We start from the raw sequence: 15,962 nt of genomic DNA, 5'->3' as shown, positions 1-15,962 counted from the left end.
ACACAGGTAATAATGTCAATGTCAGCAAATGTGTTAATGTGAGAAAGATGGCATCATGAATCTTATGAATATGTGTGTGTGTGTATACACACATACATTATGTGTGTGCGTGTATACACACATACATACATGCATTTCATTTCGTTTGAACTTCACAACTTTTCTATCAAGTTTATAGGCATGAATCACTCACTGTAAGGGCTTCTCCCTAGATTAAATAGAAAATAAAAGGCACACAATCTGAATGAAGTCCTACATATACTAATTTCCAGTATAGGGTTCATTTCACCTCACCATGTTTCTGGTGATGCGAAATACAAATCTCAAATACAATTATATCAATAATATTAATATTAGTACATGTGTTATACATACTAATATAGCACATATATTTATATATCATTATATATTATATATGATATAATATATATTACATGTGATAATATTCATTATATATATTATATACGATAATATTCATTATATCAATTATAATTGACACTGAAATTATAAAACATTAAAAAAGACTTCATATAAGATCATCTCATATTTTACTATTGCTACAAACATTTCAAGGGCAAGAGTACTTGTAAAAGTTAAATCTCCCTCTAGAAAACTAAATAGCACACTTGCTGTATAGATGCAGGCAAATGCGTGATACATTTGTCACCTAACTGGTATTATTATCATTTTAATGTTTATTTATTTCTGAGACAGAGAGAGACAGAGCATGAGTGGGGGAGGGGCAGAGAGAGAGGGAAACACAGAATCCGAAGCAGGCTCCAGGCTCTGAGCTGTCGGCACAGAGCCCGATGTGAGGCTCGAACTCATAAACCGTGAGATCTTGACCTGAGCCGAAGTAGGTCGCTCAACCTACTGAGCCACCTCCTAACTGGTATTATTAAGTCCATCCTCAGTGGTCTCTAATCCCCTTCATTCTGCAGCACCCTAAAATGCACCCCTCTACCTAAATGCCTCAATGACACCTTATTAAGTCCATCATTAGCACAAATTCATGTCTATACCTCCAAGCTCACTCCCTTTACAACCTAGATTCTGGAGATACGGAACTGCTATCTGAGCCAGGCTGCCTGTCCCTCAGATCTCACTGGAATGCCCTTCCCTCTCCCATTCAGTCAGCTTGGGAATTCAGACTCCAGCTTTGAAACTCAGTTCAGATAACTGTGAGCCTCTCTTCTTGTGGAAAAAAAAAAAAAAAAACCACCCTCTGTTGTTCACTCCCTCCTTTATTCTGCCACTTACCACACCATCTGTGATTATTTGCTCACATGTCTGTTTTTCCTACAAAGCTGGAAAGCTGGGATCTGCTTTGAATTCTCTCATGCAGCATCTGCACATAGGAGCTACTCAGTAATTGCTTGGGAGTAAAAAATGAATATTCCCTTGCAATTATTTAATGGATTTAGAACATGGAGGACTGCCATGTATTTAGGGGACAGGCATGCTCTGATAACCTTTCAGAACTCTGTACCAGTGTACAAGGAGAGGCAAAGGCAAAGTTGACAAGGACTGTTCCCTATAGACGCCTATATCCGGCAAAAGAAAAAGAAAATGCATATAAATAAGCATTAGCAACAAAGCTATCTGCATGAACAAATGCAAGAAGGGCCAGTAAAACAACCCAAATTAAAGGCACTGACCATTACAGCCCAGTCCCTCCAGGTCGAATATTTTCTGGAGATGAGTTTCAGCCTAGTTTTTAAAGGAATGATAGAAAAAAAGAAAAAAGCTTTCCACATCTGAGGTGTGGCACATGCAAAACTGCAGAAGCAGAAAGAACCATTCTCTGCAAGCACTGTAAAACTAAAACACAAACAGGAGAGAGTTGTTGGGTACAAATGTGAAGTGACAGTGGTGAGATGGGGGAACAGTTTGCTGGAGAGCCTTGAAGGCACAGCAAAGAAACACAGATTTGATGTGATAGGCAATAGAGTCTCTCTTACTTTTAGTTGGGGGGTAAGTGTAGGAAAATACTGGTGTTTGCTTACAGCAAATCTTAGAATTCGATGTGTTTTCTTAAAAAATGAAAGTAGTTAGAGTATGTATTGTGTAATTATAGATAGGCAATTTATAGCAAGAGTTAGTTTCTAATCTAAACCAATTAGAATGCTAAAATTAACCAAAGACAGAAACCACAGTCTGCATCAGCTCCCTGTGGAATAAATTTCCTTATTAATGCTCTGTTGTTAAACACACTTCGTATATAAACCTACCTCTAAGCTAACATAAAAATCTAATATTGATTGAAGAAGAGCATCTCAATGTTCCATAGACATTATTCATCTGAAATTGCTACAGACATATATGAAGATCAGAACCATAAACCCTCTTCCAGCCTAAAATGGATTTATTTAATTATGGCATGTCTCAAATCTACACAAGGAAGATTGAGGGCACAGGAGATAAGGAATACAAAATAAAATATTATACATCTGTATTCCAAAGCCATACTTATTACACAAGTGTCATGCACTTCCAACACTTTGTTTACATTGTGCATGAAGATTTTACACTTTATGTGACATACGATCCTACAAAAAAGATAACCATTACAGAGAACATGTCTCTTTTCAATGACTATTTCCTAACTCTCAAATAATATCAAGGGTTATCCCTCTTTGATAAAGTGACTGACATCAGCAAATGAAGGATTTAAGAATCCTAGAACACTTCACCTTTGCTAACTGAATAACCTCCGGTTACTAACCTCTTAATCTACCTTTTATCTCTTCAGGGTTTGGGATGGTCCTAAATTGCTACTAATGCTCCATTTTATTTGGTGGGGGAGGGGGATTTCCTCACTTTGTTTCTTTTAGGTCACAGAGAATGGGCTCCTTCTGTGATGGGTTACAAAATAACACCCAGGCTTGAGTCCCTCTTTACTGGAAATATAACATGAACAACAACATGATGAATTAAGGGGATGATTTTTTTTTCAACCAAAATACAAGAGTGGGAAAGATGCACCTAGGTTTTCTGGAGATCACAGGAAAAGGAATGTTCTGGCCTGATTTATCTAAATTGCTACAGATTTTCATGTCACCTAGCATATGTAAAGTTTCAGTATAGCATCAGAGAGCTCTCTACTTTTGCATCCTAAAGCCATTGATCTAATTGCCTTGTGAAAACAACTTCCCTCCTGACTCCTTAACACCAAGTGTTTCAGAAATTAGTTGGCCAAATCACCTCTTTCCTTCTACATTAGCCACTACATTCAACTTTAGTAATGACAGTAACATAAGGGCTAAATTTTAAAGTTTCTGTATTTCATTCACAATATTTCTCTAATTTATTTGGCTTTGGCACTTCTTGTTGTTTTTCAGTTGAACTAATTCAGACCGAAAAAAAAAAAATGCATCATTGAAGATGGAAGCAGTTTCCTATAGAAGGCAGCCACTTTCCTTAGGAATGATTCATTTAGAACAGTGGCAGCTTCCAGACTTCACACATTACTTCCCCAAATTTGCTGAATTTAGCATTAGCCAGCTTGGTACTAAAACACTCAGAACTCAAAGACATGTGGGTGAACTCACATCTTCCTCTGCAGTCTTATGCCAAATGCTCACAGAGCAAATTCTTCTGATTTATTTGTTGTATGTTCTACATGTAAACACATCCCAGTGGCATTTATAAAAATCAGGTAAAGATCTGCCACTTTGGAACCATTCAAGTTTCTCTCTGCTTTTGGTTTGAATCATGAAGGTGATGAAATAATTTGTAGCAAATTCTGGATTAATTATTCCTGTTTCTTCCCTGTTTAACAGTATTACTAGCAGACATTAAATATCACTGATATATGTGATTCTCCACATACATCATATAATCAAGAAAACATTCTTCACTTAAATGAGCTTATGGTTCATTTTATCATCAAGATCATTTATTTTTAAGCAAGATCTTGCCAACTCACAACTCTAGGCTCAATGTGTTTGGCTACCAAATTTCTGTAAGTGCATATTAAATTGCATTTTATAGTAATGATCGCAGAAAGCCGATGACCCTGAATTATATCATGGCATCTTTAAAACACCATCATGTTACACAGATCTAGGTGCCTGTCACCACTGCCAGGAACCAGAGGGCAACCGTGTATGGAGTGTCCTCTTCTATGACTGCATGGCCTGCCATTTTATCTGATAGGACACCATCTGTTCATCCTGCTACCACTCCCTAGGGTAATTGGGTTAAAACTACAAGACACTGCAAATAGTCACATTGCCCACTGTATTTTTAATTGCCTCGCTATTTATATCAGTGACTTTTCTTCTTACAGGATATTCATTAAAAAAAAAAAACAAAACACGCTTGTGACCATGTTTTAAGAGGTAAATGTTCAACTCTAATGTTGCACAGACACAACATTTGTTAAGAAAAGTTTCCTACAATTTCTTACTCAATCTATAAAACAGTGGAATATTAAGGTATTTATCATTGAAAGAATGCATGTAATAGTGAGAAACTATACAGTTTTGTTATATAATGTTATAAAATGTTAAAAGCATTTGCCCTGGGGTCAGATTAGAAGGTTAGAATCCCAGCTCCAGCTTTTACCAACTCCGGTTTTCTGGGCAAGCTACCAAAATTAGGAAAGGGAACTAATCCATGTAAAGAATACAATATATCATTTGACATATAATAAGCCCTCAATAAATATTAACTATTATTATCAATAATCATCTTGATTTGATATTAATCTCAAACTGGTATAACAGATTTTAAGAACCAAACATTTATTACATTTTAGATGGAATGTGCTATATAGAGACACATTACAAGATGAATCCAATTTCTCAAACGTGCTTCTTTTGATTTTGAATATAATCCATATCCATAATTTAAGAATGGCCCATTTTTATGCCTTTCAGCAGTGTCTTACACAGTGTTTTATTATTGCATGTCATTTTCTGAAATCCTGTGAACCAAAATGTCATTGACAGGCACACACAAAACACAGCTACTGTCTCACAGAAAGCAGAGCGAATGTTCACAGAATTTCTATTCTATGACTGGTTTAAACCTAAATTCCAAAACATAATTCTTCCCAAACATGTTAAAAAGCATTTTGGTAGTGACTAAAGCAATAATTAATCTATTGCCAGTATACTGTTGTCATTAGTGCTGGTTTAGAGACTCCGGGCCTTTTTGACCCTCATTTTTATGCAAACAGTAAAATTCAGGTTATAATTAATGTAAAAAAGCAGACTTAGAAGGAAAATAAAGTCAAAAAGGTTATTATGCATACTCTGGAATTAGGGACATAAACTCCTTTGCTCAGTGTTGGCACATTTAACTCAGATCCTTGGAAACTCCAGTTGGCTGAGCCCTTTCAGGACCCACCCACTGCATAAGAACAACAGATGCCCTCTTCAGCAAAACATTGGCCAGATTCACTGTATTTATGCACTGTACTATTTGTGTTTTCTATGTAATAATTTCTCTCCAGGGTAGCCTGTTTTTCAGTATTTTGAAACGAATTAATAGGGCACAACTATAATAATTAATTATAGGCAAAGCATAACACTGAGAAAATTATTATGCTGAAATTAGTCTCTATATATACAACTTGGAAATACTTTTTCAAAGTTTTTTCTTCAAACACAAATTCTCTGAAATTTCAGTGTTAGATGATATATAAACCAGATTATCTCACAGAACTAATGATGCAAACTAGATTAGCAATCAGACCCTACACATCTTTGTTCAAAGATGGTACTTGATGTATTCATATTAAATAAAAAGAAACTTCCCATGGTAGAGAAGGGACTGCATTGGTTAGGATAAACATTTGTTGATTAGAGGGGATTTGTTTTTAAAGAGACTTAATTGGCATAAAACAAATGTTTTATAATCACTTTTTTTTTCAGTTGATTCAAATCCAGTATTTGACCATATCTTTTTTTTTTTTGACCATATCTTTTGAAGATACAAATACATCACTTATGCACCAAAAAGAATAAGTAGAATTTTTCTTCTCGAATCTCATAAAACTTATTACACATTGTACAGGTGTTCATCTTAAAAGTGATAGTTAACAATCTCATGATATAGTGGCTTGAAAAAAGTAAAAGATATGTCTTACCTCTTCCCACTGATGTATGTATCTAATTAACCTTGAAAGTCGCAACAAACGCAAGAGACTGAGAATTTTTGTAAACCTCACAATGCGAAGTGCCCTGGCTGTCTTGTAAACTTCTGAATCCATTCCTTTTTCTACAATGAGAAAGATATAATCCACTGGGATTGATGAGATGAAGTCAACCACAAACCAGCTTTTTAAATAATTCATCTTGATCACTTTAGGGTCCAGGATGATTTCAGAACTGTCTTCATTGACAGTGCCAGTCCTAAAATTCATTATCAGGTCCAAAAGGAAAACTGTATCTGATGCCACATTGAAAATAATCCATGGTGTTGTTGTTTGTTCTGTAAAGAATGTGATTCCAACTGGTATGATGACCAGATTTCCAACCATCATTATAAGCATTATTAAATCCCAATAAAACCTACAACAAATAAAAAAATCAGATTTTAATAGACAATAACCATTCTTTGCCCCCTCATAAAGAAATTTAATGACTTATGGTTAAATAAATGAGTACAAGAATGAAGTGTTTATTCTGTAAAGATGGTAACTCCTTCAATGGTTACAAATTAAAATCTAATTAATATATTCTTAAAGCGATGCATTGTTTATAGAATTCTAAAAATCATTTGATATAAAGTATTACTGAAATAAATTCAAGAACACTCAATTCTCCGTTTACCTGATAAAAGAACAAAGACAACCTCCCCTATATTTAACAAGTAATATGCATGGAAATAAAGGAGAAGCATAAAACAAGAAGATCTACCTTAAAAAATATCATTTTGGGGAAGACTCTTTAGAGATGCTTTGAAGTACTTTATATGTCAAATTACCAATCAATCAAACACTAAGATACTAAAAATACTGGCAATATAAATTATATCTTAGGAGTACAGATTCGGTCAACCATAAATTTTAGGCTAGCCTATGGCTTCATAGTACTCCAAATATTTATGCTTCCTTCTTTTTTAGTTTGAAATGAGAAAAACCAATTTTGTTCTGAGGTTAAAAATAATTGAACAGACTACTCTAGGTTTTAAAAAAAAATTTTATGTTTTATTTATGTTTGAGAGTAAGAGAGACAGAGCATGCGTGGGAGGAGGGGCAAAGAGAGAGGGAGACACAGAATCTGAAACAGGCTCCAGGCTCTGAGCTGTCAGCAAAGAGCCCGACACAGGGTTCAAACTCACAGACCGTGAGATCATGACCTGAGCTGAAGTCAGACATTTAACCGACTGAACTACCCAGGTGCCCCGAGACTACTCTAGATTTTAAACTAGAATCTACTTAACTTGCACTTTTATCACTGTTTAATTGAACAAATACTTTAAATATATTCCCTCTATTTTTCTAAATAATTCTTCCTTAAAATTTCTGATTTAATTTTCAACACGTTTATGATTACTAGCTGCCTTTTGAAACATTCTCATCTCACCTTATATTAAAATTGGAAGAAAACCAGGAACTTTATTCCAGGTTAACACAGTGTAATTGAATTCATTGAAGATGATTGTAATGTTATTTTCACGAGGGTTATTTAAAGTCTATTGACCCTGTAGTGAACAGACTGCATATTTGTTACAAGTCTATACATATAAACATGAAGAAGCAGATCAACTAGCACGACCCTATCATCATGAAATAGTCTCCAGAAATATGAGTTACTTCATCCTGGTCATAGGTATCCTCTTCTGGCAGTTTTGTTGTGTAAATGATGTAAATTTCTATGACAGAAATTTCTGTTAACCAAGATACCTTTATTTTACATTACTTCTCCTTCTTAGACTACTTGGGTTACATTTTGGCAAGATATACAACTGCATATACCTTTCATAGTTACTATCATTCCGACTCTTGGGATAAAAGTAGTAGTACAAGAAAGAACTGTAATAGGTCTTCTCTCCCCTTGTCCCTACCCCCAGGATTATGTAACAGTAAATACTTGTCGGTTTGAAGATTTCATCAGTCTTGTGTCAAAACTTATCCTCGCATTTATAGACAAGTATACATATACCCACGCCAATCATACATCATGCACTGTCAATTTCAATGACATATTTTCTCTTTTTTTTTTCCTACTTTTTTAATGGAAATGCAAAATGTGCCACTGAATACACCAAGGACAGAGGAGAGGTGTAGAGGAGATGCAATATTGTAATAGCTATTTCCCAAAGAAGTGACATCATTGAACTCTAAAATGAAACCGTGTGTACCCTGAGGATTTTCACTTTTCTGGACACTCTTATCAGTCCCATCTGTGAGCTTGTCTCCCTGCCCTCCCCCTGAAGGCTGCTGGGTGTCACGCATAGCTCTTTTATCTTCTTTTCTACACAGGCTCTTTGAGCAATATCACACACTCATCCATGTCTTTATGATTAATTCATAACTGATGACTCCAAAGCTCCACCTCCAGTCCATTCCTGTCTTGTAAGCCTCCCAATCCTCATAATCAGCAGCCTATTAAGTCTATCCCCGTGCATATCTCACACTCATGTCTTACAGCAGGCACATGCTCAAGCTCATCTTCTCCTTGCATATGTATCTCTCACATGTCCCCTATGCCAGGGGATGGAACAACTCTATACCTTATTTGCAAGCCAGAAACCCCGGAGGAATCCTAGAAGACTCCTGGCCTTAAATCTGTTCAATCTCACACTTGATCAGTCACCAAGGCTGTTTGGTTCTTATATCTATGTATAAGTTGTATTCATCCATTTGCCCTTTACAATTCCCACTGCAACTATCTTCAACTAGAAATTCTCACCAGCTGTTTAATTTGGAGACAAGTTACTTAAATGCTCTCATCTTAAATCTTCTCATCTGTAAAATGAAGATTATTATAGAAACAGGGTTTTCTATACAGATCAAATGAAATAATACATGCACATCATATATCCTAGCATATAACAAACTGTGGTACACAATGCCGGTGGCCTACTTTGTATTCATTTACCTTTCCTTACCAAAAGAAATCCAGTTTTGTGGGGAGCACCCAGAAACCCACTGAAAGATACTCACTTTTACAGACATTCTTGCATTTCTCTCATTAAGACAGAAGATATTTTTAAAGAAAAACAACACATTCTATCCCTCTTACTCAATAGAAGAAATGAAGAGGATAAAGTGCCATCTAGTATTGTTATAGCAATAATTTTTATCACACCATAGCTTTTTATTAGTGGTACTTAATATGGTCTGAAGCCATCAGGAATCTCATTATCAATATAAAGCTCTATTAAACCTCATAATTTCCTTTTAAAGTATCACTGAGTCTATTTTACAGACATAAACACAGATCTTGTTATAGACTTTGCATAATATAACACTTTCTTGAGTTAACATGGATTCATTCCTTATCTAGCCAAGGAAAATACAGTTGTCACCCACTCTAAAAGTATGATATAACTTCTGTTTTTTTAAGCAAAGAATATGCTTCTGAAAAGTGACCTCATGAGACTCTCTTGTCTACCTGCCCACAAGTTTCTTTTCTTGACTTTTTGCTCTGAAATATCTCTTGAATACTCAGGCTCAGTCTTTTCCTTAATTTTCAATTTCTGAGTCCTATACATCTTAGTATGGAATAATCTTTCCTGTCAATTCCTCTTTCTGTTCCCATTGTCATCTACTTTGGGCAGAACTAGTGCTTGCTTAGAATAACTCAAGCCTCCTGTCTACGGAATCTGGTCAATTCTGCCCATCAGTCCCAGAGCGACTTATCTAACACATAACTTGCCAGGTCAAAAACCATCAATGACTCTCTTGGGGCGCCTGGGTGGCTCAGTTGGTTAAGTGTCCAACTTCAGCGCAGGTCATGATCTCACAGTTCGTGGGTTCAAGTCCTACGTCAGGCTCTGTGCTGACAGCTCAGAGCCTGGAGCCTGCTTCGGATTCTGTGTCTCCCTTGCTCTCTGCCCCTCCCCTGCTCGTGCTCTGTCTCTCTCTCAAAAATAAATAAACATTAAAAAAAAATCAACGACTCTCTTAAGTAAAAATAACGCAGCATGGTTTTCAAGGCATCTTCCTTCCCTCCCAGCCTTTTCTTTCACACTTTATGGCAAGAACCTCATGTCTTAAGCAAGAGAGTACATGCACTTCCCTTGGCATCATGCTCACCTAGGTACATGTACAATAGATAGTTTCTTCCATTCTATTAATTCCTTTTCCCATTGGCACTCTACATACCCTTCATGCCTTGTTCTGACACTGAATTTCTTAGTTGTTTTTTTTCAACCCCCAGAGCAACATATATTTTTAGTATGCTTATTTTAGCTTTGCTTTTGTTACTAATTATTTGTTTTTATTTCCTCCATCACTACTGGGTTCAAGTTCTTTTTTTTTTCTAATTTTATTAAGTTTGCAATTTAATTCCAGGATAGTTAACATACAATTTGTTTCAGATGTACCATATAGTGATTCAACAATTCTATACAGTATTCATGGATACAAGTCCTCTGAAATTCAAAACTGTATTTTATCTTCTGTTTAACCTCTGCAGTGAATGTAGACAGTATATAGAATAACAAATGCTAAGAAGATAAATTAATTGAATTTTGACTGGAAACATACATTTCAGTAGGGATATTTAAAGTAATCCTTTTTATAAGACAAAAAGTAATTAATGTAGCAAATAATTTCTTGACTTATTATTTCTATAAATCTGGAGTTTTACTAATTGAGGATTTTTATAACATAGAAGACATTAAGGCAAATTAAAAAGGAAACAGAGATTAGTAATATATTATGAGGCTAGAAAGCCTGAAAACAAAGAAGTTTTGGATTTGATTCTTGGTTTGGTGTATTGTATTTGGTGTATTGCTTCCATTCACCCTGCTTTATACAGACAACATTTATAAAGGCTCTTAGTTGGACTTTGAAGGCAGAGTAGGGTTCAAATCCTACTTCTACTAGCTCCATAGGTTTGGGCAGGGTATTTAACTGCCTTGAATTTCTACTACTCTTTTTTTTTTTTTAACATTTTATTTATTTTTGAGACAGGGAGAGACACAGCATGAATGGGGGAGGGGCAGAAAGAGAGGGAGACACAGAATCGGAAGCAGGCTCCAGGCTCTGAGCCATCAGCCCAGAGCCCGACGCGGGGCTCGAACTCACGGACCGCGAGATCGTGACCTGAGCTGAAGTCGGCCGCTTAACCGACTGAGCCACCCAGGTGCCCAAACTTCTACCACTCTTGAGTTTCTCTGCAGGAAGACTGTAAGCATTGATGTATGCATAGTGTAGAGTACAGAACCTGTTATATAGAAAGTTTGTCTGAAAAACCAGCAGAGAGGGAACTCACTGGAAAACAAGTCTTGACCATGACAGTAGATTACCTAGGTAACCATTTTTACCTTGTACTGAAAGTAGACAAAATAGACAAAATAAAATAGTATTTCAATCATAATTAATGTATCACTAATAGCTGTAAGCTTAATTATCACTGAGAAATTATTTTTTGGGTTAAGAATCCATTTTTCCCATGAATTTTTAGAGGAGAAAAAGCAGCATTATAAGGACTGATCTGTGATATTAAACTTTGAAGAATTCAAAATTCAGTGACGCTTCTTTCTTTCTTTCTACCCACTTGTATCCCTCTAAAGCTTGTGGTAAATAAAGACAACCCTACTTCCCTAACAAAAGTTTCTCATCATCCTTCAGGCTTCCCTTCCCCTTTATAATACCTGTAGTAGTTGAAATAATCTGATGCCGAATATTTCTAACTTAAGGCCTTAAAGAAAATTTTAAAACTACCGTATTTCATTACTCGAGGTGCTTGTCTTTAAATTTGTCTCTCTAACTATTGAATGAAAGACTCTCTCTGCCCCCCCCCCCCGATGGAATAAAATATTTGTAACTAAGTGGAATGGAGGAAAGAACTTCTGGTTAAATCCTTGATAACAGATTTATATGTGGCTCCTCTTTCACCTACGGTTGAAGTCAAATTATGTAACAAACCTGTCCTATTTCTCACTTAAGACTCATTCCTAAAAATTACATTTTTAGATATGAACCATAACTTGGCCATGTTTCTAAACCAAATTATTTATCAATCTAAATAAATGAATGAATATCCAGCTGGATGTTATTAAACATATAGTCCTTGCAATTATTTTTCAAATTTTATTTAAAACTGATTCAATTTTCAAAAGTCCAATAGCCTGATGATTAGATACATATCTTTTTTTTTTTTTAACTGAGGTACAGTTGACACAAAATGTTACATGAGTTTTAGGTATACAACACAGTGATTCAACAAGTCTATCTGCTGTTATGCGGTGTTCACCACAAGCCCAGCTACCATCTGGCCTCATAACATGCTGTTACAATACTACTGACTACACTCCCTACACTGTACCTTTTATCCCGGTGACTTACTCATTTCATAACTGGAAGCTTATAATTCCCACTCCCCTTCACCCATTTTTGGACATATCTGTTGAAAAATGAAGTGCCTTATCATAAATACTGTCTTCTCATAGTACTATCAGTGGCAATTCACCCTGCCAAATCTCAGCAACCAATACCTGAACTTTGATCTGAGGGGTTCTCAGACATCCTTCATCACCTTACAAATCTCACTACTTACAGAATACTCATATTGGGGTTGATACTTTACAGGACATGTGCCTTTCCTAAGCTTTGCAAAGGAGTCTTTCTGGGGCACCTGGGTGGCTCAGTCAGTTGAGCATCCAACTCTTGATTTTGGCTCTGGTCATGATCCCCGGGTCATGGGATTGAGCCCCGCATTGGGCGCTGTGCTGAGCATGGGCCCTGCTTAAGATTCTCTCTTTCCCTCTGCCCTTCTCCCCTGCTTGTTTGTGTGTTCTCTCCCTCCCTCTCCCACTCTCTCCCTCTCTCTCTCTCTGTCTCTCAAATAAAAATAAAATATAAAAAAAAAGAAGTTTTCTTAATCAAGTCTGTTATTTGCTCTAATGCCTTGATATCCTGCAAGGCCACATTATTGCCTATGGACAGTGTGGAGTGAAGAAACACAGAAAACACAGACAATTCAAATACAGGCTATTTGAAGCAAAAATATACTAGCTTTCTTAACAGTAAAACATTCCTAAGATCCTAACTGTGGCAAAAATTAACCTAACATATGGACAAAACTAAGTTAAACCATATTTGAAGACATTTAGATGTTTTCAAGTAAACATAGCAATTTACCCAATGAGAATATGAGATGGGTAGAATATGAGATGCAATATGTTTTAGCTAATCTTATTTATTAAAATGAGCTAATGGAATGGAAATTTAATCCCTACCAAAGTAGTAAGATCTGTACCAATCCAGGAAAAGTAAACAGGTTTTCTACCTCTCCCTTCTGCAACTGCGTTTTTTCATTGTGTGTTAATCTTCTAACTGCCAACATTAATGGCCTTGTATTGGTACATTTACTCTTGCATTTTACAGTGTTGTTTACTCCTCCTACCTGAAACTCTCTCAAACCTTTAGTTTCTAAGATTCTGTATTTTCGTAGTTTCTCACTTGTATTTATAAATTAGCAGAAGTTTATTTTCCTCAACCTTTATCTGACTCCTCTTCTTCCTCTATTAAAGTAGGCAGTCTATGTGATCATCTCACCCAGCTTTTCAGCCCTCCATTTACTCCCTCCTTTGGTCACATCAACCCCCAAATGCTAATACGTGAACATAATATGTCAACGTAACTAATATGTTAAATAAGTGGTTCTCAAATCCATCACTGGCCTTAACTTCTGAGATGGAGTTATGGATTTCTAACTATATTCATGATAGTTAGTCCCAATGGAACAGCCGTCTCAACAGGGTGAAATCTACACCAATTAACCTTCTGGCCCCAAAATAATTCCCCTGATATTTTTATTTCTGTTTATTATAGCATAGCTACCACTGCTGCTGCTCCTTCTGCTAATGCTTCTCCTCCTTCTTCTTCCATCCCCCACCCTCCTCTCTTCTTCCTTTCGGTCACCCACGAGGCATAAAACTTAAAAATTATCCCTGACTCCTCTGTCAGCCAGCTCTGGCATTTGATCATTTGCCCAGTCTTACATCCTTCTAATACAATAGTTTTCATACGCAGCTTTTCTCTTTGTTCCATTGCCAACATTTTATATGAAGTTATTATATCATTATTCTGCTTACTAATTTTCCTGTTTCTACCTGCCCTAGTAAATTACTTTCTATTTATATCCAGACTTCCCTATTGCATGCAAAATGAAATGTAATCATCCAGAATCTTCTAGTGTATCCCAAATCTATATCTTGAAACTTATCTTTTTTTGTACATACATGTTCCTTAGCTAAATTTAAAAAGACTATTTTCCAGATTCTTTGTTTTTGTCACTGCCTAACAAATGTCTGGGATTTCCTCTTCCTAAAATCCAAATTCAACCTCCACATTTAGTCTTAGTACTGCAATGGTCAACCTAAATTTAATGCCACTACTCTCTTTTATCCAATCCCAGCCCAGGTGGGGTTCACCTCCTCCCTGCCTCTAACTCCTATCGCAATTTTTCTATGTGATTTCCAGCATTTGAGAGCTCCTACAAATGAACAGTGAATATCTTACCAAAATATGGTACCAATAATAATTTGGCAAAGACCATTTAATAAGCGATGTCTGAAAATACCGCTCTTGAACTTATTCCTAGCCAAACTATAGGCCAATCTTCTTTACACTTAAATTGCCTAGCAAACAGTAGATATACTTCCAACTTCCCAATGATCAAACCCAAATTAATCACATTTATGTTAAGAAGGGGTTGTTCCACCATTATAAGATTTTAATTAAAATACATGATCATTTGTTCCTTTAAATGGTTTGGAAATTAAACAGGTATAAACTTTTTTTTTTATTTTATCCTTGAGTGGTAGAATTATGACGCATATTTTCCAACTTTTCTAATTTTCTTGTTTTAGACAATGGAAAGAAAGATATCATTCAAGGGTATTTTCATTATGGCATTCAAATTTACTTTAAAGGAAGGCCACAATTTTCATTCCACTGAATCAAAACACCTGTTTACTCCCAATTGTCATGCATGAAATATATATCTGCAAGTCTACATGGCTTTAATCAAAAGGTACAGAATGGAAAAGAACTCCTTAAAGATTAAGTAGTTTTATGCTGCAGTTTTCTATCTTTATGATGATATATAGATTTTCCATAAACATCAAAATCATTAACTTATAAAAGATGAGTACAAAATATATAAAATAGCTCCTAGTGCTTAATTTTAGAGTTCTTTAAAAACAGTCTAATCTAAAACTACTCCTTAGTTTCTTAGCCTTATTTAATTTACCGTAAGTGATTTTTTTAAATTGTATTCTCCACTGTGACTCTCAGCATTTTATTCCTTTAAGGAAAGCAAAAATATTGTGAGTGGTCATGTCAAACAAAATGCGTGCTAGCACCATTCACTCTAGTGTAAAATTCATTAAGTTGACATCCATTTTTTTTAACTATTTCCAAGGATGGACTAAAAGAAACTCCATATTAACTAACCTTACCACTAGATAGTCCCATGACACAGACATTGAGGACACCTTTATTTTAAAGCTCAATTAAATGACCATTAGTTCCTAAGGGCTTTATATTTGCTGATATACTTTGGTCCAATCACTGCGAAATTTTGCAGAGAAGGAAGATGACTGACTTCTTCCCCGTCTGAATACATAGCTAATTTAAAGGTTTATTAAAGTTGGAGGTTTTAATTTCAGAATAATTCTTCCCTCATTCTTGCCACAATCTTCCCACCACACTGCTTGTTCTTGAATTGTCCGGTTTATCTTTCTCGTTACTGATAATTTAGGTCACTTCCCCTGTGTTTGTTACCTGCAAATCTCAAAAAACCCTTATCCTCTTTGTTCATTCCTAA

The 15,962-nt window shown here is 35.7% G+C and overlaps 1 protein-coding gene across 1 annotated transcript in view; it reads right to left on the bottom strand.

The window, feature by feature from the left end:
- HCN1 (hyperpolarization activated cyclic nucleotide gated potassium channel 1) overlaps window positions 1–15,962 on the bottom strand; it is a 390,591-nt gene that overhangs the window by 336,446 nt on the left and 38,183 nt on the right. The window contains exon 2 of the mRNA XM_042907831.1: window positions 6,098–6,521. Within this exon, the coding sequence (XP_042763765.1) occupies window positions 6,098–6,521 (424 nt within the window). The remainder of the gene's footprint in view (window positions 1–6,097; window positions 6,522–15,962) is intronic.

This window comes from Panthera leo, chromosome A1 (assembly GCF_018350215.1).
Source record: "Panthera leo isolate Ple1 chromosome A1, P.leo_Ple1_pat1.1, whole genome shotgun sequence".
Lineage (NCBI taxonomy): Eukaryota > Metazoa > Chordata > Mammalia > Carnivora > Felidae > Panthera > Panthera leo.
This window is presented reverse-complemented; position numbering and strand designations above follow the sequence as displayed.